Source organism: Callospermophilus lateralis, chromosome 5 (assembly GCF_048772815.1).
Source record: "Callospermophilus lateralis isolate mCalLat2 chromosome 5, mCalLat2.hap1, whole genome shotgun sequence".
Taxonomy (NCBI): Eukaryota; Metazoa; Chordata; class Mammalia; order Rodentia; family Sciuridae; genus Callospermophilus; species Callospermophilus lateralis.
In genome coordinates, this window is record NC_135309.1 from 99811685 (window position 1) to 99839160 (window position 27476).

The window sequence follows — 27476 nt, forward strand, 5'->3', positions numbered from 1 at the left end:
AAGGAGTTCCAGATTTTCTATTTGTTACTAAGGAACAAAATAAAATTTGTAAAAGTTTTGCCAAGGAAGAGAAAATCTCCAAGAAACTCTTCTGGGAAAATAGCAGTAGCAGAGGACCTGAGACTGTGGGGTTGAGTCTATATTCTGGAATCCCTTTGGCTGCTGTCAATCATATTAGCTTTCCAGAAGAGTTTCTATATTGACTCTGGAAATGCTTCTAGATTTTATCCTACTAATAAAGTCAATAAAATTGAATTTTATTCCTAGGAGTATTAGAGTGTAGCTGATTGAGTAATTAAGTAATTAAATTAAAAAGTATGAAGCATAATTTCATTAATCAAAGTTAAAAGATTGCATCTTGAGTGAACATAAAGTAGGTTTCTGTTCCAGAAGTAAAGTAAATATCAAGCTTACCATATATTGGTAACTGGGGGCTTCATGGAGAAAATTGAAGGCACATAAATCATTCATAAGGGACCCTCTGAATATAGTTTTCTTTCTGTAGCAAACTAAGTCCTTTAAATGACAGTTAAAGGGAGTGTTTCATTCCCCATATAATTCCACATTAAATTGTATATTAATAATGGGATATTTTCAAAGAGTCAATTTTCCTACTTCCCTTCTAAGAGAGACTCAGAAAAAAATTTTAAATTAGTATAGATTATATAGAGAAAGTATAGATTATATAGAGAAAATTTGCTTCACACGTTTGTGGTTTAGCTCTTTTTTTTTTAATTTAGTTTTTCGGTGTCTTAGAATTATACATAATTGTGGGATTCATTTGTGCCATATTCATATACACACATAATTTGATTAATCTCATTCCTTAGTATGCTCCTTTTCCCTCCTTCCCTTGATCTACTTGCTCTACTACTTATATCCCTTTCATTATTATTATTATTATTATTATTATTTTAATTGGTACATTATAATTATGTATATAAGTCAGATTTCATAGTGGTATGTTCATGCATGGACTTCTCCATGGATATCTTTTCATTCTTTCTGTCATGTGCAAGTTCAGGGAATAAGATATCAGATGGAATAATTTTAAATATAGTGACATTTCTTATTAGATGTGGAATCTTGAGTGTGATACTGAACCTTGACATTTACTGTTTCTTTAATAACACTAATAATAACTGTTTCTTCTAATAGTAACACTAACATTTATGCCCTACAATTATTGTTGAGTTAATATAAGATAAAATCAAGAAAGTGTTAAATCAGTCCTTGGCATAAAATCATTTATTAATGGTTTGCTTTTATAGTTGTTGGTATTATTGTTAATTTTGCAAATTAGGTGTGTCAGTCAGGTTTTCATTGTTCTGACTAATATACCTGACAAGAACAACTTAGAGGAGAAAAGATTTATTTTAGCTCACAGTTTTAAAAGATTCACTCCATGGATGGCTGATTTCAAGGCACAACCATCATGGTAGAAGGACGTGGCAAAGGAAAGCTGTTAAGCTCATGGCACCTGGGAAGCACCGAGAGAGAGTAGAAGTGGCTGGGGACAAGATAAACCCTTCTAAGGCACGCTGTCCAGTAACTAATAAGGTACAAAATCCCAATAATCCATTCAGATGGATTAACACATAGATGAAAGCCCTCATGATCCAATAACTTTCCCAAAGCCTCATCTCTGGATATTGCTGTATTAAGGACAAAGTCCTCAACACATGAACTTTTGGAGAACATTCCAGATTCAAACTATAACATTAAGTGAAGTGTGAATAAAAATTTTACCCTCTCAGGATATATATCAGTGTAAAGAAAATTTTTTTGAGAATTGTATTTTGCACTAATTTTGACAAAGAAGAGTTGCAGTTGACAAAGAACACTACATCTGGTAAGCAAACAAGACCAACATTTTGCTGACAAATATCTACGTATCCTCAGGCTCCGACAGCTATGATAGACTTGGCAGTTCACACCTGTAATGTGTGTGTGATGAGAATGTGCTGAGTTCCTGAAGATCACATTTTTAGTATTCCCTGCATTAAGTAAACATTAAATATTCATGGCCCATCAGGATATTCACTAACCTCTGTTTCTTTCAGTTCGACCTTGATAGTTATCATTTCTGCTTCTACATAACTGCTAATTGGTTTTTTAAAATATCATGAGTCTTTCAATTAAATTGTTTTTTTATTACTGAAAAATAGTGCATGAAACATAGAAAACATTAAAATACCACAATATAGAATATTTAATTAATCCTATTACTCACTATTCAGAGATAACCCCTATGGATATCTTTACATATCTCCTTCCAGATATATCTTTACATATCTTTTCCTCTCTCCAACTCTAGAGAGAGGTCATAGAGCTTACACTGTTTTAGTCATGTTTGACAAGATCCTGCTGTATGGTGCAGTGATCCTGCGATACAATTCTAATCATCTCCTGTAGGGTTATCCCCAACCCAAGGTGGAGGGCAGGAGCGTAAGAAGGAAAGATGGCAGGATCTTTCATGTCCTCTGATATGTCTGTTGAGTTTCCTAACCCTAGGTCTGGGAAAATTGCCAACAAAAATCACATTAACTATGTAGCTGACGCTCAGAATAGAATTAAAGCATTAAGACCCCCTAAATTTGTGTATAGTTTGGATTAGTAAGGAAGTAAAGCAAATCATCTTTCATTGTTTCTTCCCAGGAGAAAAGAACTCAGGGTTTATCTTGTTCAAAATGATCTTGTAAATTACCCCAAATGAGGAGCAAACCAAATCATATGTACTAGTAATTGTAGTAATGTAAATAAGTTCAGAAACAGTCACAACACAATACCTCCAAACATAAAAAAGTTATAGACTATTAGTAGTACTCTAAATTAGAATAATATTTCCAAAAGGATATTAGGCAGTGTCCACTTCTCTGTTTATATTTCCAGTACAGGTAAAAGTTCACAGAGATGTTTATATGAGTGATTGCTTCATGATGTTTGGGGATAGGAAAAATTTGAAACCTCTTAAATGTCCAATAGTATGTAGCTGCATTTAAATTATAGTGTATTCATATTTTTGGATACCATGTTCATGTTAAGCTAAATGAAATACCTATGCTGAAGACTTCTGGAATATGTGGTAAAGAAAGAAAAAGAGGTGCAGGACAATGTCTCATATCTGTCCACTTATGTTAAACAGACATAAAAATATTTACATATAAATAAATATACAAGAAAGAACTAACAAGGTCTATTTATAGGCAGAGAGAATGAAAAGTAGGAAAAGGGGATATTCGATGTTCAGGTAATAACTTTTTAGCTTTTAAACAAAGTTATGTCTAGATTTCTTTTATAGTTGAAAATATTGGATTAGAATCAATAGGCTAAAGAGGGCAAGGTTTTGTGGGGTATAATTCAAATTCGTAATGCTTGTTAACTAAGGAATGAAATTATGGTTTCTTATGAAATTTCTTATGAAATTTTCTGCTTTCTTTCATTTATTGTCTGAATTATTTACTATGAGCACATACTATTTTTAGAATTAGAGAAAATGTTGAATTTAAAAATGGAAGTGGTGATTTATAGTACATGCTCCTGATTTATGCTGATAGGATTCAAACACTGTGAATAAAGGCAATTTATTAATTTTTTTCTAATAATAATAGTGGTTGAATCATCTTAGATATGCAGTAAAACAGAGATGTCATTGTTATGTTTACCTAAAAACTTAGGAGAAAAATGTTGATGGTCTAAGCAGCTTTATGTGCAACACAGACTAAGTTAATTACAAAGTGAAGTAAAGAGAAGTAGGTAACAGGATTAAAATGGTATTCATATCTATGTCTGGAATGTTCTTATTATTGTAAGTCGTAATGCTCTTACTTTTGTCATGAGGAATTATTTCATTTTTCCATCATGAATGAGCTGGCTTTTTTTTTTTTGGCGTTTTCACAGAGAGAATATCATTTACTGTTTCTTAAAGTATCCTTTACAACTGAAAAAAAAAAAAAAAGCAGTCACAAGCCACATAGTAGAGAAGTTGTTCATTACTTCTCCTAATAGCTCTATTTTATTTAGTGATTTATATATGTAGTTTCACAGGATTATTACAGAGGGCAGTAAACTCTGAATTATTACTAAGATGCACTACCTCAAACTTTGGAAAGTGGTCTTTCCACTAAAGATGTTATTTTCCACAGGATTGTGTGTTTATCACAGCCCTTCTTTAGACATGAGCACATGCTCAAATGCACTCAAGTATATGTGAGACATACCTTGCCCAGAGGTTTGTTGAACCTGCTTTGGACCCAATATTGTTCTAGGACTTGTCATCCTTGTTCTAAATCCGATTTTCTATGCTTTGGTCATTTACAAGCCTTTGAAGGTAAGATTGGAAGATGGGTTCCTTTTATAATACTCAAATTCCAGAGAGATATTTGCTTAATACTAGTTAATAATAATACTTAATATATACTTAATAGTCAATAAATGTGTCTTTAAGGAATCAGTAGCTTGACATATTTTTGCAACTAGTTCAATTTTAGTTACTCTCCTCATGTTATATACCTGCCACATGAGGATGACAAAATGCCATTCTAAAGGCGACAGCTATGTGAACTGCAGCAAGAAATGATAAAATTATTATCATTTTAGCAAATGGAGGTTTGGATGTGCAAATGTTGAGAGGAATTATCCAAGAGGCTCTGTTTTACTAAGGATGAGAAGGCTGGGCAGCACACAGCTAAATAACTGGTCACCAGGCAGAGAATGCAAAGATCTCCGATGGTGAAGAACTTGAAGAGGTGAAGGGAGAAGGTAAAAGAGAATAGTGGCAAGAGAAACCATCCCAACACACATAGTTTCTTATATGTGAAGCCATGCTGCCTGCAAATCAATTCCAATTTTGCCATTGGTTATTTACCTTTGGTCAGTAACAACTTTAATAAATATCAATATTTCCATATATAAAATCAGATTTATTAATAATATCAGCAAGTTTTCTCATAGGGGTATTATAAGAATTAAATGTGATAATACCCATAAATTACTAGTAAAATGTTTGGCATGCAATTACAATGAAAAATATTAACCAACCTGTTATGATTTAGATGTGATGTTTTCCCAAAGGCTTGTGTTGTGTGGGGCAATACAAGAAAGTTTGGAGGAGAAAAGATTAGGTTACATCCAATCAGTCCCTGAATTGGTCCCTGATGGGATTAACTGGGTGGTAACTGGAGACAGGTGAGGTGTTGATGGACGAAGTGGTTCATTGGGGGCATGGCTATGGGATATATACTTTGTATCTGGAGTGTGGAGTCTCTCCCTGCTTACTGATCACCATGTGAGCCGCTTCCCTCTGCCACATTCTCCCTCTCATGTCTCATCATGAGCCCTGAGGAACAGAGGATGGAGACCTCTGAAATCGTGAGATCCTGAATAAACCTTTCTTCCTCTACAGTGGTTCTGGTCAATTCTTACTATAAAATAATGAAAATTTATAACAGCGTAAGTAATGGAGCAAAATAACTGAAGGTCAAATTAAATTTGGAAGTTTGAGCATAGAGAAGATTTGTGTTGAAAAATATTTGAGAAAAAGTTTGCTTGATTTTAGGCCTAAGGATAGGTATGAATCATGGGAATGGAGAGAGGAGAAAGCACAAAAGAGGGTTTTTACAAAAGTGCTTCAAGATAGTTTCTTGTTTTCCAACTTTGGGGGGACAGAAGGTATTCTCATTGGTGTTAATTACTTGCTGCTTTAGGCATGTGGCGGGAGAACTACCCAGGACTTGGAATGGGGAGTTTCCCAAGGGTTTAGAGGCTTTGAAGTCCTGTGCCCCACATTGTGCGAAACTGCACTCAGACCACTGCTCTCCTGAGGATGACTGGGAAAATGTTTTCGAGAGTAATTTAGCCCACAAGAAAAGGAGAGACAAATGAGATCATAGAAAAAGTGGTACTAGGTTCTGGTTTGGAATATGACTGCTTAAATCCTTCCCTTTACAGTCAGGGCTGGTTCAGGGATTGGGAAGGAGCTGGTGAGTATCAATTTCGCAAAAATGAGGACAGGAGTCCTGCAGAGACTGAATATCTGTGCAGTCTCACATGGAGACTACTGACAGGATGGAGGCAATGGGTTTTAAAATGCATACAGGCTCTGTAAAATAGTTGTTCATTTCTGTGCTTAATGACTTCCTTTGAGCAAGTCACATTTCTGTTTAGTAGGTCAGAAGGGTAGCAAAGTCTCACTTCCAGGGTATTTCCTAGGTCTACGTAATAGGAAAGTACTAATATTCTAAATGGAGTTCCATTAAGGCGTCAGGAACTCCTGAAGAAAGGTCACTTTGCTTCTCTCCTTAAAGTCATCTTGGTCCCTATAAAGATGCAAATTGGAGTGTTAGCAGGAATAACTTGACACAGGTTGCAAACCAAGAACACCCATAATTTCTGACTACCATTGAGTTAATTGCTCAGTTGTCTTTCTGTGTCAGAAACTCCCTTAAATTAGGAAAACACATTGTCTATATAGCCATTAAATCTGAATAACAGATTCCATGTTTGTTTGAAGAAGTAAAGAGCTCATTTGATCTCCTGCTTTTCAGTAAGCACATCTACAGAGGAGTGCCCTGTTGAAATGATTCATGTTTCTGTTACCTGTGGATAAAGAGATTTAAATTCTGAAATTTAGACTATATCTCCAATTAGAGTATGCATCCATTATTTTATAAAGTACTGACTTCATGTAAAAATTTTGCTGCAAAATATCAATATAAACTCATTCCTTTTTAACAAAATTTTACACAGATCTAAATCTGACTTTTAAAATACAAATTTAATTCTATAACCTAACTAAGTGTTTATGGTCATTTTTTTTTTTTTTTTGGTTGATGTTGGAAGATGTCCAGTTGTAATGTTTGTTTCCTCCAACTACCAAAGGGGATAAATCTGTGGAGTCATATTTGGTGTCACAGTTTACATTGTTGTGTGAGGAGACTGTTTTGACATACTGGCAATAAGTAGTTGGGACTGCCTTTAAAGCAGCAAAAGATATTCTTCAATTTTTATATGCCACAATTATAAATTGATTCATCTACCACTATCTTAAATTATGAAATTTAAAAAAATATTCTAAAGAGAAAAGAAAGGCTGAATTTTTTTTCATTATTTTTCACTTGACATATCTTTCCTCAAGAATTGATAGAATAGGGATGGGGTTGTAGCTGAGTGGCAGAGTGCTTGCCTTGCATATGTGAGGTACTGGGTTGGATCCTCAGCCCTACATAAAAATAAAAAATAAATAAATATATAAAGGTATTATATTCATCTACAACTAAAAAAATATTTTAAAGAAATTTAAAAAATTAATAGAATGTTTATCTAGTGATTAATAAAATGTCCTGTTTTCTGTTTGGCCTACAACACTTGATGCGTGATAAGTGATTAAGTTAGCTGATTTGTGAATGACTTGTCTTCCTTAGGTTGTTTTTATATTGGGGTGACCATCTTTACACTTTGAAAAGGCAGAATGCGTAATCTAAGATCTAGATAAGGAAAAAAACTGAAATGAACATCCACAGTTGGACATGACACTGAATTTCATCTTTGTAGCACCTGATTGTTTTTATAAAGTCAATGTGAGTTTGTGTGCTTGACAGGGATTGATGGACTATTTGGTACCAACATGATTGTGCTGCATTCTTTATATACAGCAGCCAAATTCTTTTAGTTTGCCCTCTCCTGTCAAATGAAGAACTGCAGTATTATCTGGAAGAAAAATTCACTAGGTTTATATTTTTGTATCATTATAAAAATATAATTTAAAAGCATACTGTAATGCCAGATTCATGGGACCCCAGTAGACCTCCAGGAGCCGAATCCAATGCAATCACACAAGAGTGTTTATTGCAAGCTCAAGCCTGGACTCACAACCATTTTTGAAGAAGCGGTCCTGAGGAGTGAGTTCTGACCCTTAGTTCAATGAGATTTTATAGGTGGGGATACTCTATGTGTCACAATATCACACAGCAAATCATTTCACACTGCAGGAATATCAAACAACAACTCTTAACATTGATTAGCACATTCATTGGCGGAACTAGTCCAGTAGGGGTGATTGGTTAATTCAAGTGGTGGATACATTTGAACTGATTGGTTTAGGCTGGGAGGTGTTGCAAGAGTGTATAGGCTAAACTGAAGGGTGATCTAATCATGTTATCAATCACTACTGTTTGTTATCAAAACTACTGGGAGTGTCACCTGGCATTTCAGATATTTTCCCTGTCTCACTCTGATTGGTGGTCCGAATTAGGCCTCAAGCATTCTTTTGGTCTCTTCAGGAACTTGCATTTGCTGAGTCAAGGACATCTGGTATGGACAAATGACTCAGCAGGGTACTTTATGTGCCTTGGAATGGGTTTTCCAAGGACTAGGGTCATTCCCCACCCCCTCCTTTGGACTGGCCCTGCTCTGAGGTAGAGGCTGGTTTCTCAAAAATGGAGTCACATCAGTTTCTCAATACAATTCTGCAAGTCCATCTTCTGCATTTTTTTTTTTTTAATTCGAAGCAGTCAGAAATCATTCCTGTCCTCTGTTGATCCTTACCATGCCTGTCTGATAAAGCCCCAAGGCTGGATCAGGCCCTACTGAGTCTTTCCACCACCCCAACTATTGAGCTGTAACCAGATATGTGATTGAGTACATGGTGCCATTGACAGTTCCTGTCTCCCATTTCAATTGGAACTTCAGCCCTTTGGTCTTTTTTTCTTTTTTTTTCTGTTCTCCAGGCAATGATCTACTAACTATTGGAAGTGAAGGTTACTTTCTACTTCTCTCAAACTTCTGATCCCATCACAGTTTCAGCTGCCTACCTCACAGACAACACCAGATGGGATGTCCTTTCTTTGTGTCCCGGCATCTACAAACATACAGATCCAGGCACAAACTTCTTAAATTTTGTCCCTTCAGGTCAAATTGAATTATTCCACTTAATGACTTCCTTTGAGCAAAAAGACTCATCCGCCTTATTACCCCCCCCCCCAACATTCCTACATCCTTCTGACTATCCCTTTTCTACAGAGTTCTCCATAATCTTGCCTTTTACGGTAGCTGCCTCTCATCAGCACCAAAACACCAGCAGTTTTCTGCCATTTAGAATACATTTACAACCTTATTTCCCATCAACTTTCATATCAACTTTGATGACTTTTATTGAATGTTTTATATGCCAAGAGCTTTGCTAAAACATGTAACACGTGTTTGGCATTTGATTTTTACCAATTGTCACTTTTTAGACAAGTCAGCAGAGAACAAAATAACTATAATAGTGAGTGGCAGAATAAGATTTCAAGTCTAGCCCTCTGACTTTCTTAATCCAATGGTGTGTTCCACATTACAAGCTGAAATGTTTTTAATTAAATTCAAAGAGTTATGAATCATTGATTCTGATACATTATTCCCATTTTTTTCCTCATCCAGGTCATCAAAGGAAATCAAATCCTTAATCAAAACTAACAAGCTAGCATCAATCAGCATGTGACACTCTTATGTTGTTCTCAAATTGAGGGTCAATGACTCTGAGTTTGATGCCCCTCGTTTGTGCTTGCTTTAGCCTTAACGTGCAGTGGTAACTACCTCTTGGTGTATTTGTATATTTTACTAGATTCTGAGAACATGTGTTTGTCCGTGGTGATGCAATTATGGTATGTGATGCAATTATGACTTAATAGTATCATCTAATAACTGCATGGATATTCTTCATAGGTAGCAATATTTAAGTTAAGAATTCTTGATCCAGATCTGGTGGTACACAGCTGTAATTCCAGTGACTTGGAAGGCTGAGGCAGGAAAGCTTCAATTTTAAGGTTGGTCCTGGGCAACTTAGTGAGATCCTCTCTCAAAATAAAATGAAAAAAGGCTGGGATGCATTTCAGTGGTAGAATACCACTCAGTTCAATCTACAGTACCATAAGGAAATAAGTACATAAATTAATTTTAGAAAACCTTGAAAATTATACTATATGTTGAATTATCTGAATATTTATCAAATTTAAGCTAATTCAAGTTATAGGGATTCAATACATGTTAACATTAAACAGTAGTTCTTCTGTTTTAATATTGTGAGTGCCCATATACGTGTGATTTGTCAGTTGTAGATTTCTGGAAATAATTTTTTTCCCTCTAACTTATGGTTAGGAAAATAATAAAGAATAGCTTCTCATAAAGAAATGTTATCAGAAGCAGGAAAATGAAAATTAACTTCCATCCTTCATTCTGCCTTTCTCCTTATATTTTTTCTTTCCTTTTTCACCTTCCCCTATTTCTTTTTCTTTCTTTAATATTTTGAAGTCTTTGGGTGAGCTTTGAGAAACGTGCTTCTACCTCCTGTGTTCCTGATTTAATCCAACTGGGCATCAGGCATTTGAAAAGTTCCCCTGTGATTCTAAAATGCAGCTAAGTTTCAGAGCCACTGGGTTAGATAGTCTCTAATGTACTTTTCACTTCTAAAAATTCTAGGTTCTGTTATTTTAAGGGAGTCTCAAGAGTGTTTTTAAAATACGAAACATACCAGAAGATTCTCTTTCAAAATGTTAGAGACCAAAATATTTTGTCTTTTTATCTAGTTGCCTTGATTGAAGCCTCATGTTATCAGATGTAAAATTCAAATGGTCATCACTTGATAATTGTTGCTGACTTTCTTCTATTTTTTTTTTCAGGCCAGTATACTATTAGCATTTAGAAAATTATCTAAAAAGAAAATCACTTAATAAATAGTGAGAAAAACTTGTAAGCAAGAACTGAGTTACATCCTGCTTTAAATGAGCACCAGTGTGGTTTTGAGTACATTGAAGTTTAAGAGGTTTATTTGTTCATGTATCTGATTTGAGTCTTCCATGACTGACTATGGATTCTGTGGAAATGGAAGTACATTATAAATTGGATAGTCATTCACTACAAGAATGTCAAATGATTTACCATTAAGATGGCAGATCCTATTAATGTAGATACACTTATATCTATTGAAATTTTTATTTTATTTTCCTCTCTGTTCTTCCTTAATTGCAGGATGGTATGCTATATTAGCTAGAATTTAATTTTTAAGCAGATATAAAGGTAAGAGTCAGATCTTACCTTTAAACTAGTTTTTTTAAAAAAATATGTTTTGGCCAGAGTCAGAAGCTTTAGTTTGTGAGAGAAAGTTTTAAAATGAAAATCTGAGTTAAACTCATCAGTGTATACATCTAAAATGTTAATATTCAACACTAACGTTCTCTCAAGAGGCAAGGACATAAATTGAGAGGCCTATTGTGGATTCAAAAATGACATTTGTTTTGTTCACACAGTTTCATAGACAATAAGTCACACGGGTGCTAACATTTTCTGTGAGTTTTTTCCAGTTTAACTATGCAAATTCTTATGTACTTTATCTCATTTTAAGTAGAGTTATTGCTCACTTGTGTACTAGAGTTGGCTGATATTGCCAAGTACTTTATTTATGTATGTTTCAAAATTCTGACTTGTACCATTGAAAGCAAAGCTTTTATTTTGTTTTGGTTTTTTAATGAAATGATATTATATTTGTCAAATTCAATGGGAGAGCAGTAAATAGAAGATGAGGCTGTAATACTCGGACCTGCATTGTCATAGGTGTAGAACTTGAACTTAAATGATCTCTGTGTTTTAGTTCCTTGCATATAAATATGTGTGCTAATATCCTTAACATTTAGTTTTCAGAGCTATTGAAGTAATTAAGCAATATCTGTGTCAGTGAAGTAAAATGTTTGAGTGATATGTTACCATGTTTAAGTTGTTAATTTACATCTGTACACAGGTTTATTTGCACAAGTGGAGAGAAGTCAGGAATGATCATACAGACATATTCAAGTAGGTGCTAGTACTGCTAATGGAACAGAGAATATAGAGAAACATGCATTCTTTCAAATAAATTACTAATATTAATTTGACTTTCTAAATATAGAAACACATTAGCCGTACTATATAATTGCATTAATATTTAAGAAAGATATTAAAATATAAATGTAAAATACATTAACATTAAAATAAAAGAGTCTATTTTCAGAAAGTGTTTAATACCTATAAAGAATAAATTTAGCAAATTGCCCTTGACTGTCATGAACACAGAAGATCAAATGTGAGACTTTTTTCCCCATATTTTTAATTGGTGCTTTATAGTTTGTTTTACATAATGGTGGGATTTGTTGTTACATATTTGTACATGCACACAATACAAAACATCATTTGGCCAGTATCATTAAGTTACATATCAGTTTCTGTTAAACTTGAGTTTCAGACAATAAACATTTTCAGGCATTTTCTTACTGTTCAGCAGATAGGCTGGCCTCCTTTCTGTTCCCCCGATGTCATCACTCTCTTGCCTGGAATATAGCTGAACATTTTGTGTTCCTTTGACCTAGAATACTCGTCCTTAGCTTTAATATTGCTGGTTTATGCTTATCCTTTGATTTTCACCTCAAATGAAGACATTACTTGACTGTGTTAGGCAACCAGTTCTATTTACTCTCTTATCAGTCTGTTTCCTTCCTCTATTATTACAGTGGGCAACACTTTTCCTGCACTTTAATATAAATTCTTACAAGTGTAGGGACCTTATGTGCTTTATCTCAGCTGTACTCCTGGTGTCTACTGCAGTGCCTGGCGCATGAATATATGATGAATGAGTCAGTGATTCTCTGATATGTGAACTGGAGACAGACAATAACATATCAAAAGCCTGAAAACATAAACCATCTGAGAGCTTAAATGTCAGTGAAATAAATTAGCTGTCTTGTCCAACTGATTCCCAGAGTGTAACTATTATAGAATTTTCTTCTTTAGATGGAATTAGAAGTTGCATAGTCTTATGTATGTAGATATATATATTTGAGTTCCCCAAAAAAGTACAACCACAATAATAAAGGTACAGATTTTAGGGGTTTTATTTGCTTCACATTGTATTCTGTGGTAATACATGATGTTTTATGGATGCTTATACACTTTGCTGTCCAGAATAAAAGATCTTGAATTGCAAATAGATGATGAAATGAAATGAACCACCTTTAAGCATGAGGTGACTGGCAACAAGTAGTAGGTCAGTAAGAAGAGTGACGTCAATACTGAATATATGCTGATCATCCAGTCGGCTCAGAACCCTGAAGAGTGGGTGGATAAAGCAGGCAAACAGTAAGTTAAATTTAGCCTGCAATGATTTCTTGCCCCTGGGAAAAATAATTGCTTCGTTCTATTGCCAAAAGGGAAACCGGCATCAGCTTAATTTGCCTGAGTCTGCCATAAACTGCAGATGGAACCATAAAACATAGTTAGAATAAAATTAAACACATCTGTCCTAATCTAAAGCAGGTAAGGCCAGGCAGCCAAGAAACATCAAAGTATAATGCTGCACACAGATTACAATATGCAGAGGTGTATTTTAAGAGATTGCTGACAGTGGGATAGAGAACCCTGAAATCTTGTATTGCCTTGTTTTGCTTTATTGAATCTGCTTTGTGCTGGTTGCCATTGTAGTTTTAAGACTCTACCAACATACCTATGAAGAAATAAACCAATAGAGAAAATCATTGATTTAAAGTCCAGGAGTTTATTGCATTTTAATCAGGATTTCTTTCCTGAGCTGATAATACCTTAGATTATTTGAATTACAGGGAATCAGAAGTCCCTACAGTGTATTTTAATTGAACATCAAATTCCAGCTAGGGAGAGCTTGTTTTCTCTGAAGGTATCAACCCACATCTGTGTCACCCACTGGGATAATGACTGTACAAAAAATAACAGGTTAAGACATAAAATTACATCACTTACTGGAAACAGGACAGCTTTTAGAGTGAAGGGCATGATGTTACACGGAGGTGCACTACTCCAATTTCCCTTTAAGAGAAAACATGCTGAAAAGTTACCAGCAATTGAGAGAACTGATAGTCTTCTTGTGCAGAACTTTCGGAATCTCACTTGAACTTGAGAGTCTCTGCTGGGACTACTTCCAGCCAATTATTGTATGTGGTAAGAGGGCACATGCCTGGCTATTCCAGACCTCTTGGGATTCCTCTAAAGAGAACTTTTGCGCTGGAGCTTCCTGCTGAATTGGCTAAGACTTTGTCAAGTCTGTCTTGTGGACGGAGGCTCTTCCTGTTCAATCCTATTTCTATCACTCCTGTCCCTTTTTCTTTATTTCTTCTCAGAGGTGGCAGATCTGTGTCACAGATGGAGACTTTTCCTGCCCATATTGGCTTCCTTATTATTTTATCGTTCACAGTCATCACCTCTTATAAACGTTTTACACTCTTAACTTCATTTTAGCTTTTACTCTCCGGACAACCCAACTGGCACAGGGATGCTTTTTTTAACTGGGTATAGAGAAACCGATTCCAAGCAGAACCTACCATTACCCTAGGTATATTTTGTGAGCTGCTATTGTCTATTCTCTACTTTGTCCAGAGCCAAAAATGTTGTTTTATGCAGCCGTTAACCATTTAATACCATTACTTGTGGGGCCTTCCTTAATCTCAGGCAGGCCTTGATATAAACTGAACATTTATGTTGAAGAGGAAAGGGCCCCAAACTAATTTCCTTTTTTTCTTCACATATTGGTTGCTGTGCCGGAAGTTCTCCCTTTCTCTCCCTTCCTGACCTCCCTTTCCTTTCCTACAAACTCCCACTGGACATTTGGTGTTAACATTCATACTTAATTTATGTTGAAGTAAAATGTCTCCAATTCTACATGTGCATATTCAATAGCTTTATTGTATATTTTATTTTAGGTATCCTATAGGCTTTTCAAATATAATACTCTTTAAAACTGAACCTGTTATACATCCTCATAAAGATGTATTACTTGTTACACATCTTGTCATGTAGGTAAGCACTATATTTCTTGTCCTCCTTCAATCCCCTTCTCAATTTGGACACAAGATCATTTTGGACAAATCTATCATCTCTTTTCTCCCTTTGAAAAAGATACTATATAAATATTAGTGATGGAGATAAGAAAGAGCATGGTTACTACAGTTAACAATATATTGGCTTTTTGCTTGCTTGTTTTCTTTTTTGTATCAGGGATTGAACCCAGAGGCACTAAACCACTGAACCACATATCCAGTGCCTTTTATTTTTAACTTTTTATTTTAAAAGAGTCTTACTATGTTGCTTAGTGCCTCTCTAAGCTGTTGAACCTAGTCTTAAACTTGATATCCTCCTGTCTCAGCCTCCCAAGTTGCTGGGATTATAGGCATACGCCATTGCACTTGGCTAACAATATATTGTATTCTTAAAATATTCTAACAAAGTGTATATAAAGGGTTCTCACCACAAAATGGTAACTGTGAGGTAATGATTATGTTAATTAACTAGATTTAGTCATTCCACAAGGTATACATAATCTCTAAAATATCAAGATGTACATAAAAATGCATATAAATTTTTCTCTTAAAAATGAATGTTCACAAGTCTTATACTGTATTAGAAATAAGTAGACATAAGAAAAAAAGGAAGAACAAAAAAGTGTAAAGACAAAAGAGAAAAAGAGGTCAACTAAACAATAGCTGGCATCTATAAGACATAACTAGAGTATAACCATTCTGTCTCATTCTGACCGCAAAAGCATCATATAACTAACACGCATGTGTGGTAGGAGACTAACTAGATTGAGTATTATTGTCTAGAAAGGACAGGATGGGTGCCATGAAAGTTTTCTTAAGATAGCAAAAAATTTTCCAGAATGATGGGATAATCAAAGGGACAAGAAACGCCAGCCTCACGTAGCCTGGGTGTCTGAGGACTGTACACCAACACCAGTAAGTGCACTGAGCAGAAAAATGGCTGCAAGAGAGGGTGAAATCTCAATCAGAGCTACTTGATTTTGAATAAATATGTAAATACAATCTGGTATGCCAGAAAGCCTCTAGAATACTGTTTGGATTTTGTCTTTCTTCCATAGACACTGCTTCTGTCAGCATAAATAAATCAATACAAACATCTACATCTTGACTTGTCCCCATGGACATTGCTGTACCAACAGATCCTGGTCTGGGGAATGTAGAACTCCTCTTTATGGAAATGTGGAAAATATATAGGATTATGACTGACACTGAAAAAATGTTTGGGGGGTTAATGCTCATCGTCATGTGCTATTGGGAGTAAGTGAGGGAAGTGCTGTCAGTCTAACTGTAAAGCTGTGCTACTTACATCAAAGTTAGACGGGCATGATATTATATATAAATGATGGGAACTTTACCAAAAATATCTCAACAATGATACCTGTGTGTTTAGGTTTGTTACTTAACCAGTAGGCAGTGATTTTCATTTTTTGTTTCACTACCTAGCATTTATTAGCTGTATTTGAGATTAAAATGATGCCCCTAGGGGCTGGGGTTGTAGCTCAGTTGTAGAGCACTTGCCCCTTACGTGTGAGGCACTGGGTTTGATCCTCAGCACCACATAAATATTAATAAAGTAAAGATATTGTGTTCATCTACAACTAAAAAATACTTTAAAAATGATGCCACTATTGCTTTCACTCTCCATAGTCACCTTTAAGTTGAGTCAAGACAATGCTCATAATTTTTTTGCTGGGACTACTTCAAAAGCTTAATGCTTTGTTCTTTGGTCATCAGCTTTGCTTCCTTCATCTATTCCAACACAGTGCTGCCACCTGAGGGATCATTCCTCAACATAGATGGAGTGTTGTGCTTTCCCATGCCTAATGTCCTTTTGTGATTTTTCATCACTTAAAGATAAATGCCAACAATTCTGACACTGCATACAAATCCTTTTGTGTATTATCTTACTCTTACTTCATCACTGTCTGTCCCTCATACACATCTCTGCCATAGCTGTATTAGTCTATGTGAAGTTCCTGGAATTGGCCGTGATTTTTTTTCTTTGAATATATTATTCCCTTTGCCTGCATGTTGAGCATGTACCTTCTCCTTATTTTCCTCACCTCACAGTAGTGAATCCCTTTTGAAGTGTCTATTGATCCCTCATTCAGTCATCTATAATAAACACAGGTCTTATGACTCTGTGCTATAATTGTAATTGTTTCTGCATTTTTCACTCTCCCCTACTATGCTCTGTACTTCTCCAGGGTGAAGGCTCTCATTAGTTTGATATGTTCAGTACTTACTTCAGTAGATACTCAGAGAACAGAGGGATAGACTAATGGAAGGATAGTCAAGTGGCTAGATAGCTAGCTACACATATAAACAGATAGAAAGCCTATGGAAATATCTTCATTAGTCACCAACTTTCCCATTCAGAATGTACTCTGTGAAATACTGCTGAAGTCGTTTTCACAAATTGATCTCACCAAGCCAAAACATTAATTGACTCCTCATAAATTACAACATAATTTTTAATCTTCCCTGATCAGAGATATGTACACTTTTTCAGTCATTCCCAGGCAAACACTCCATGTCCCAACCGTAGTAAATACCTTGACATTCCCAAACACTATCATTTTACTTGCTCATTTACTCCTCATTTATTATTATTTTCTAATATCTGCACTAGTGCTAATATACTACTTTTGTTGGTTATCTTACTGTAGCTAATAAAATGCTTTATAATTTTGACAAAACTTTCAACTCCCATTTTTATTTTTTTCTAAAATTTTAATGTGGTTAATCTGAAGAAAATTGAAGTAACTTTTGGTTGGGAAAGCTCTTCTGAGGGAATACAGTTCCTAAGAAATATATATTAGCATGATGTTAGGGCCCAAATGCTTTTGTGAATTTTGAAAAGCCCCATTCTCTTTGAGTACAGGAGGTGGTACTTGCACCTATGGAGTACCTTTCAAAACTGAAGGGGCTTCTAGGAATATGATTTAAGAACCTTGTGCAGTAAAGCACACCTATGATTCTGTCTGAAGACTGGTTTTTCATTCCAAACTTACTCAGTTCTATGTTAGGTGTTCCAGGAAGCTCAGGAACAATCCTTAAGATTTCTAGATAGCTTTTTGTTTGTTTTTGGTACTGGGGATTGAGCCCCCAAAGCACTTTTTACCACTGAGCCACACCATAGTCCTTTTTATTTTATTCATTTACTTGTTTTTAAAATTTGAGATGTTTGTCTCACTAAATTGCTTAGGGCCTCACTAAATTACTGAGGCTGGCTTTGGACTTGCGATCCTCCTGCCTGCCTCAGCCTTCTATGTCATTGAGATTACAGGTGTGTACCACTGCACCTAGCTCTAGATGTGCTTTTATTTAGTAGAGATTATCCTTCCAACTCCAACTTCAACTGGAAAAGTTTTACATTTGGTCATTTACTAGTTTGAGAGGCTAGAGATGAGAAATAGTTGTATTTTCTGGCACAAGTCATGGTTCCTCTATATTCCTTCTCTTTATTTTCAAACTGACTTTTTATTTAGCCTCTCTCTTTCTTATTGTACCACATTGCATGCAAGTAATAAGAAGTGTGATATTTTAACAGTCTACCTAGAAATCTCATTACTCATACACAAAAGTTCACTGGGTATATTTTCTATCCCCCAGGTTACATTTGGTGACACCATTACCAATTACTTCTTACTATGTGACTTTGGTAATTACTTTTTCTAGATCTGTGCTCATTCCTGACTGTTATTCCAGATCCCATCTACAACCTACCAAAGCCATGGCTATATATATTAGGTATTTCTTATTATGTAATTAATTTCTCTATAGCAATTTCTGTCTTATTCTTCTGTTTCTATCACTTCTTTCAAGCAAGCTAACATGAATGGGTACCCATGACAAGGGTGAGGTTCCAAAAGAGGATGTGGGAACTTTCATGTGCTTTTTCAAACCTCTGTTAAGATCTAGCCAGAGCAGATCATATGGACAAGCCCAGCTTCTCAGTATCCAGAAATAAATTATACCCCTTTGGTGCAAGGAGTTACAGAGTTACGGAGCTGAGTGTATGAATGCAAAGAAGGTACTTGTTATAGTTAATTCTGAATCCAGTCTACCCAACATATTCATGTTAAGCTTTTTAAAATGAATTAAACAATATTTCTTTAACAAAAAATGAAGTAATCCCAAACTGAATTAATAACTTGCAGATGCAATAATTTTTTTTGTGGTGTAATTTTTCCTCTGTTACATACCATTTGTCTTAAAAGCACACAGTTTCAAATTGATTTTACAGACATTATATGTAAATTCAAATACTAAAGTGACTTTGCCAAGGAACATCAGTGCGGTGTGTGAGTGTGTTTCAATGCCAACCCCTCATTCTTCCTGAAACACAAAAAGTCAATCTCTGTTCCTTTTTCCTCAGGTGATATCTGTGATCCCAATCCATGTGAGAATGGAGGCATCTGTTTGTCAGGGCTGGCTGATGACTCCTATTCCTGCGAGTGTCCAGATGGCTTCACAGATCCCAACTGTTCTAGTGTTGTGGAGGTTGGTAAGTGCAAGATTTAAGCATTTCAGTAGTTATCCTCTTAGTTTTCATGAATGACTGACAAATTTGGCTGGTGTGTTATGAAGATTATGTGTTAGACTGCAGTGTGATTTACTTATCTGTAGGACTCTCAACTTTATCATTTCCAGTTAAATTAAATTATATTTCCATTAGTGGCATTCTAAAGTAAATTTTTTCTTATATTTTTGGTGATTCATACTATAATTCAAGACACTATAAATAATAATTGAATATAACACAATCCTTATATCTCAAAAGTTAACTTAACTTTTTATTCTCAAATTTAACAAATAATTTTCAAGTTAATTTTTCCAAGTTAAGTTAGTTGAAAAAGAAAGTATGTTTCTTAGGCCCTGTTAATATGTACCTGTACTTTGTAGCTGTTCTAAATAATTACTTTTCTTAGAATATAAATACACATTATATTTCTAAGAATTTAAACAGGACAGTATTCCAACTGCAATACTCTTCATGATCTTTTCAAAAACTTTGCTTTGAAAAAATTGATTAGAGTCACTGATTGCATTTCAAAATGAAGTTTTATTTTAATCTGTGCATTATTTCATTGATATGTATAGTTATGGATTTAGGGTAACTTTTAGAATTTCTAAATAGCTCTCCATTAGGGAAATGGTGTACTTTAAAACAATTTGATACTCCATAAACTTGTACAGGGATTTTCCACTCTGATTAAAGGTAATATTACAATTAAGTCTGAAAAACAATTATATTTTTTACATCTGTACAAAGAAGAGTACAAAATTGACTCTATCTGTTCTATAGAAGGAAACCATATGTTTTCATAAAGATCTGTTAACTATAATGGTCCTTGGAAAACTTGGGTATTTTAATAGCTTTTGGAAAATGGTTTTGAAGAAGATAAGCATTACTATTTTTAGTCAGTAATCAATTTGTGTTATTAATCATTATCTCTAATAGTAACTTATGCATAGTAAGAGCCCATTAACTGTCAGTTAAATAAAGGTAGAACAATTAAATAGGACCATTAATTTACCATATTTGGTCACTAGTTATCTAGTTATTGGGTTTTCATGTACTTTATTTCTTAAATGTATTTTTCTTTCATTTTGAGATTTTAACATTGGTCTGACTGTATCTGTAAGAGTTAATTAAATTATTGCTGAAAGGTACTTTGTTCATTTAATTCACTTCAAAAATAAATCTTCTTTAAGGTTTTCATTAACTCACGGTATTTTAGGAGATTTGACAAAGTGCCACAGAAATAAAAATTTGTAACCACTTTGACCCCATCTTCAAATATATACACTTGATTTTTAGAACCAAAATGAAAATCGTATTCTTTCAGAGTATATATTTCTGAAGGAAATTTTAGCTATAAATATTCCTACTATGACAATATGAATAGAATAGAATATTGGTGTTATATTTTAACCCAACTACCAAAAATTGCAACATCTTAAATTTGTAGTCTATGTTTTTGTCAGTACTTTGAAAAAAAATATAGAATCGATGACAAATGTGTTTAAATAATTTAAAAAGTGGCATCTTCACAGAATTTTATGTAAATACTTGAAACTTCTGGGCCATATTTTTAAACATTAATTCAATATTTATCATTTTATTAGAAGAGAGGTTTTTAAGGACAGTAACATTTTGAAAACTAAGTACCCTATCATATTTCATTTAATTCAGTGAGTCTTTGGGGACTCAGATAGCAATATAATTAACTTTAATTCATATTTATTGTGATATGTTATTAAAAGACCTCTGATAGTCAGACATTGTATAGTTTAACTAACTTAAGCTATATGTCTGTTTGATATGCAACAGCACTCTTTCTTAAGATATACTCAGGTATATGTTACTTGGAATAAATGTGTTTGTGTTAGTATTTGCACTGTTATTTAACATAGTATAGTAGTTATACCAATCTTAATTTCACATATAGGTGTTATACCATTAAAATAATAGAAAACAAGAATCTTAAAAATTAAAACATCTGTAGTTTCTTATATAAATTTTGCTATTTAAATTTTTTTGAGGTGTCAGAATTTAAGGGGAAATCAAAAACAATTTTGAAGTTAGATACCTCTATAGGATAGTCATATTACGTTACTTATCTTTCTATATATCCTCTTTCTCAAGTCGCATATATTAAAAGAATACAATTTATTTATTAAATCCAAATAATTAGCAGTAATGCTTTTAGTATCTAGCCTACCTTAGGTTTCTTCATATTTTCAAAACTAATTATTGGGACCAAATACTTGGAACATTAGATTCTTTCCCTGGGGAGGGGGGAGTATATTGGGAATTGAACTAAGGGACATTCAACCACTGAGCCACATCCCTAGCCCTATTTTGTATTTGAGGCTGTCTTTCAACCTGCAATCCTCCTCCTATCTCAGCCTCCTGAGCCACTGGAATTACAGCTGTACCACACTGCTCAGCAGAGCATTAGATTCTTAGGGGCTGGTGTTGTGGCTCAGTGGCAGAGCGCTTGCCTGGCACGTGTGAGGCACTGGGTTCGATCCTCAGCACCACATAAAAATAAATAAATAAAATAAAGGTATTTTGTCCATCTACAACTAAAAAAAATTTTTTTAAAAAAGAACATTAGATTCTTAAAGCCCATTCTGCCTTCTCAATTTGAAAATGATCTGCTTTGCTGAAACTTTTGTGGTTACTCTTCTCTACTTTTAATTAACATCAGTGAAGAAAATAGGATATAGCAATATTTTACACAAGAAACTGGGTGTTTTAAGGTAATATCTTAAAAGACAGAATAGGTGAACTGTCATCATTGCTTTGTTTTACTTACTCATTACTACATCAAATATAGAAGTTTCTTCTTTGCATCCAAAGTTTCTTCTATCCTTTTCAAAACACATAAATTTTATGATTATATGGAGTTCTAAATGTTCTTTTTAATTTCCAAAGGCAAGAAAAGAAACTTATTCATATTTGCTTAGAAAAAATTAGGTTTTAGTCTCAATTTTTAAAATTACATTTACCCTGCTCATTCTACAGATAAACTTATATTCCTTCATTGCAGTTCATCTGAAAAGGAGTTTCAAATGCATGCTTAGAGAACAATCTCCCTTCAATATTTCACTACCAACCTTAATACTTTAGATTAGCCTTGTTATAAGTTGATGCTACCTATTTTAAAAGAAATATTTGTACAGTTTTGTACATTTTTGTCAAATATGCAGAAAATTCTTTACAACTTTTACAATCAGTCCTCTCATCATTTACATTCTTATAGTAAGCCAAATTGGCATGCTCCATTTTGTGAACTTCATTCATTAGACAATATTGCTTCTTTGGGACTTTATTTGGATACTTCTTCTTCTTCTTCTTTTTTTCTTTTGGACTCTTCTGTGTCCTCCAATATCCACTTTCCCTCACTCTTTCTGTGTTTCTGTCTCCCACATATGCAACTCTTCCCACATGAACCCACATATCTTAGTATGCCCAGGCTTTTAGAGTTATTAAAACTCACTTCTGGTATCTGCAAAAGCCAATAGAAAAAATTCTCTGAGAGCAAACAAAAACAACTCCCCCCCAAAAAAGAAAAACAAACAACAACAACAACACCTACTTCACATCTTTGAATGTGTAGACATTTTCCAGGCACAGATGCACACAGATACACACACTACGTGCTGTCTCCCTTTCCTGGGCACCTTAGGAGTGACCTCCAGTGGCTAAGCCCAAATTACTTTTCAGTTAACTACTCACATGTCTAGACAGCACTGTGTTGTTTGGAATATAGTGTTCATACATTCATTTCATATAGCAAATTTCCATTGCCAGTGGATGTTTTAGAGATCTAGACAGAAATCTTGGTAGTTATTATATTGTATACTAATTCAGTAAATTAATAACAAATATAAACTCTTCCAGCTCAGATACTTATGTGTTAATGAAATCAAAGGGGGCAAAATAAGTGTTCAAACTTTTATTAAAAAATAAAATCTTAGGGATGTAGTTGAGTGGTAGAGCGTATGCTTAGCATGTGTACTGCTCTAGGTTCCATCTCCACCATCACTCAAAATAAATAAATCAATAGATATATACATAAATTAAATCTTAGCTTACTTGTATTCTTAAGTAAAAATTTACTGAGTACTTACTAACAGTTTCTTGAATGCTGAAGATGCATGGTAAAGAAATTTGCAGAAATTGCTGTCCAGCTGGAAAAGTAGATAAGCATTTATATTGATTATATGTATTTTATGGATGATCTTGTTGCTTTATAGATGATCAGTCTTGCTTGAGTTGTGGAGAAAGCACTAGACATTGGTGCATAGAAGAATTGGGGGAAAGTTTTAATGGCTAAAATAAGCATTCAACAATATATTTGTTTACTCACTCATTCATCCGATATTTTAATAATTACCTTGTACCAGATTCTGGTTTTGGCACTGAAGATATAACCCCTAAAAAATAATAGTCTTTACTTTCATGAATCTCAAAGACTGAGAAGGTGATGCTTGAAAGACTGAAAAGTTACCATTTAAACAGAGAGTAAACCTAAAAATGGTTTTGAGATGAAAACTGAGATCAGTAGGGATGGAGAATGAGAATGGTAGCTGAAAGGGGAATTTGAACCAAGGAATAGTTTTCCTTTAGAACTAAAGATTCTAATGTTATTATGATCCAGATATAATACATAAAAATTAATTTTGTATTTTTCTGAAAATAAGCTATTAGACGTCTTAGAGAAATTTACAAGTAATTAGCATACATTTAACCTATTAAATCTACAGTATAAAAACAAGGAATATAAACTTTGGAATTTGGTTGTAGTAATGTAAGACCGTTCATCACTTTTGGAAAGGACCTGTATTTTTTTTTTTCTTTTTTTTTTTTTTGTGGTACTGGGGATTGAACTCAGGAGCACTTGACCACTGAGTCACATCCCCAGACCTATTTATATTTTATTTAGAGAAATGATCTTACTGAGTTGCTTGGCACCTAGTTTTTTTTTTTTTTTTTTGCTGAGGGTGGCTTTGAATTCCTGATCATCTTGCCTCAGCCTTCCAAGCCACTAGGATTACAGGCGTGCATTATTGAGAATAGTTTAGTAAAGATAATAAAGTCAGTATATAATTTTATTTATATCTCTCTGCCTCTGTTTCTTCTCTGTAGTCATATTTGGCTTCTGAAAAGTCTTCTCATTTTTAGTAAATAAATAAATAAACATAATGGTACATTATCCTGTTGTATTCTTCCCTATATTCTTCTATCTTATTCACATCCAAACCTATTTCCCAGATTCTATTAAATTTGTGACTTTTCAGTCTCATCACTGATAATCTGTTCCCCTGCTCCCATTTCATTATGAAAAAAATGATTATGCTTACCTCAGAAACATAAAGACTATTGAAGAAATTGGAAGTAAAATTACAGATTGACTGTACATGTGGCTGTCTTGTGAATAACCATATTCATGTTTATCTTTTAAAAAGTGATCAGTGTCAGAATATCAAGAAGTGTTAACAGTCTGACTCTGTCTAAAATAGTTCTTGTTAGTGATCATGAAATATCAGAATGTTAGCAAACTTAAATAAATATCTTGGGTATTGTGAGGTTATTTTTAGATTTCCAGAGTTTGGTTACCAAATGAAGGATTCAAAATTTCACTTATTCATACAGTAGGTGAAATTATGAGTACTTGTCAGGTTTTCTTCCCTCTTAAGATTACTTCTTGGACTAAGGAAGGATAACTCATGATTGAATCCATCTTTCTAGAAATTATCATAATGAGAGCTGTTCTGCATAGACTGAAATAATTTCTCCAAATCTGCTAGCCATAGAAGATTGCTAAGAGATTTCCCAGTCTAACTAGAGCTAAAGGAAATTATTCTGAAAGTTATAATTACTTTCCAAAAAGTAAGAAAATGAAATGTGTTTATAAAAAGAATTATACAGTTAAGTGGCAGCCAATAATTTAATGCATGATTTTTGTGTTCATTTTGTGCATACTACAGGAAAGTAATTTTGTTCTATATGTATAAAAATTCCTGTAATATGGCTTATCAACTCATAATCTCATTGATTTTAAAGTATTTCTAATTTATCATTAATTATACTGATTAGAATTTGTTTGCAATTCCAAGCTCTAGCAATTATGTGTTAACTCAGAGGGGGGAAAGTAGAACATCAGAGAACCTTAGAAATTAGGAATACAGAAAGCTATTCTTGCTCAGTTGAAACACAAGAACCAGTTTGTACTAAAACTTTCATTTATAGCAAAAGACAATATAAGGCATTAAAAATTTTGGTGTATACCATTTATATGACTGTTCTTTTTTATAGTTTACCTTTCTGATTAATTAGGGATACTTTTGTGTATGAAATGACATTGGACATGTATCAGTAAGCTTTTACTACTTAACAAAGAATTGTAAAATTTTGTGATGTAATTAATTAAGTGAGTGACCTTATCTGGGACACCTTGTAGGTCTTTAGTGCTCTCATTCCTGCGTCAGCCAAGTCAGCTAAATGATTCCCTGGTGCTAGGTAGCGATCTCTACTGGACTGCATTTCCTTACATGGTGGCAGAGACAAGGACGAAAGTAGTGAGGAATACCAAATCCTAAATACAAGCATTTTTCAAATCTTAGCTTGTATCACAGTAGCTAACAAAAATTTTAATGGGAAGATACACCATTTTGTATAGCAAAGATGAGAATGACAGTCGGGAAGGGATTGGTGGCTGATTTTGTAGGCTACCAGAAGCTCAGTCTTCTATAGCTAACAGATTTTGAGAAATTATTTCAGTCCTTGCAGGATACTTCTCATTATGATAATTTCTGGAAACATGGATTCAACAGTACTAGAATCTCATAGTTTGAGGCCAACGTGGGAAACATAGTGATACCCTATCTGCAAGAAAAGAATGTTATCTTATCAAATATAGCTTTAAAATAACATATAAAGATTCCATCCCTTTTTATTGTCCCTTAAATACTTTATTATTATAGGGCATAAATTATTTTGAAATGACTAAAACCAGGCATCTGTATAGTCTAGTTTGATTGATGAAACCTGCAAGGAAAGAACAGTTGTATAAAATTAAAACCAGGAAGAGAGGAAAGACATTTAATCAAAACTTAAAGCATTCTAGAGCATCTAGGTTATGGAGAGGCTTAGGATAACTGATAGAGAGCATAAGAAAATTAGATAAAGACAAGAAGTGGGAACATGATTAATATCACTCTGATGGGAAGGAAGGCTATTGGATGAGTGACAAGATTTGCTCTCCTCTTCAGAAACATGCATTAGTGACACAGAAGATGGAATGAAGAAAAAGAGATGAAACATTAAGAATTCATTAAAAGTATTTTGACCAGTTGAAAATTTTAGAAACTTCTGTAGCATTTAACATAATCTTATTGGTACTTACTATGTTCTAGAATTGTGCTATTTGTTATGAGAAATTACTAGAATAAAGCATTACTGAAATAATAAACAAGGCATGAATCTTTTATAAAGGGGTTTAAAGTAGATTCCATTGTTTTGAAGGCTTATTTGACCACATTCCCTAAAGCTAAGGGAAAACCAGGGGTGAATTTATGCTTTTAGAAAATTTATTATCCAACATATATCAAAGTACTTATATGAAGAAAAGTTCTATAATCCACATTACTTAAAGTACAGTGGCAACACATAACTTTTAAATGAATCATAATGAGAGAGAATTTGGGCTGAATCATCCTCAGAGCATATTTTTCTCTTTATATTATAAAATTCATCAAGCTACACTTTAAAATGGACAACGATTCATATTTATTATCTTTCTTTTATTTTAGTCAAAGCTTGAAAACTAAAATAGAGTATAAGTTAAATATTTCAGTGAAAGAACCAAGATAAGGATATCTGTGTTCTTAAGTACCAATTCATAGAAAATATAACAAATTTCAAATAAGAGTTAGCATCTTCTTTGCATTTGATAAAGTCCTACAGCATTTTTATCCATTGAGGTTTGCCTTGCAAAAGTAAGCCCAATTGCTTCATTCAAATCACAGAGAACTATTGGGTACAGAACTCATTGTTCCTCAGTTACCTGAGAAACTACAAACATTTTCAAGAACAAGTCAGACACT

At 34.0% G+C, this 27476-nt stretch overlaps 1 protein-coding gene across 2 annotated transcripts in view; it reads left to right on the top strand.

The window, feature by feature from the left end:
* Positions 1-27476, top strand: part of Edil3 (EGF like and discoidin domains 3) — a 395904-nt gene that overhangs the window by 102877 nt on the left and 265551 nt on the right. For both annotated transcript variants that reach the window (XM_077109390.1, XM_077109391.1), the window contains exon 2: positions 19231-19359. In XM_077109390.1, coding sequence (XP_076965505.1) covers positions 19231-19359 — 129 coding nt within the window. The remainder of the gene's footprint in view (positions 1-19230; positions 19360-27476) is intronic.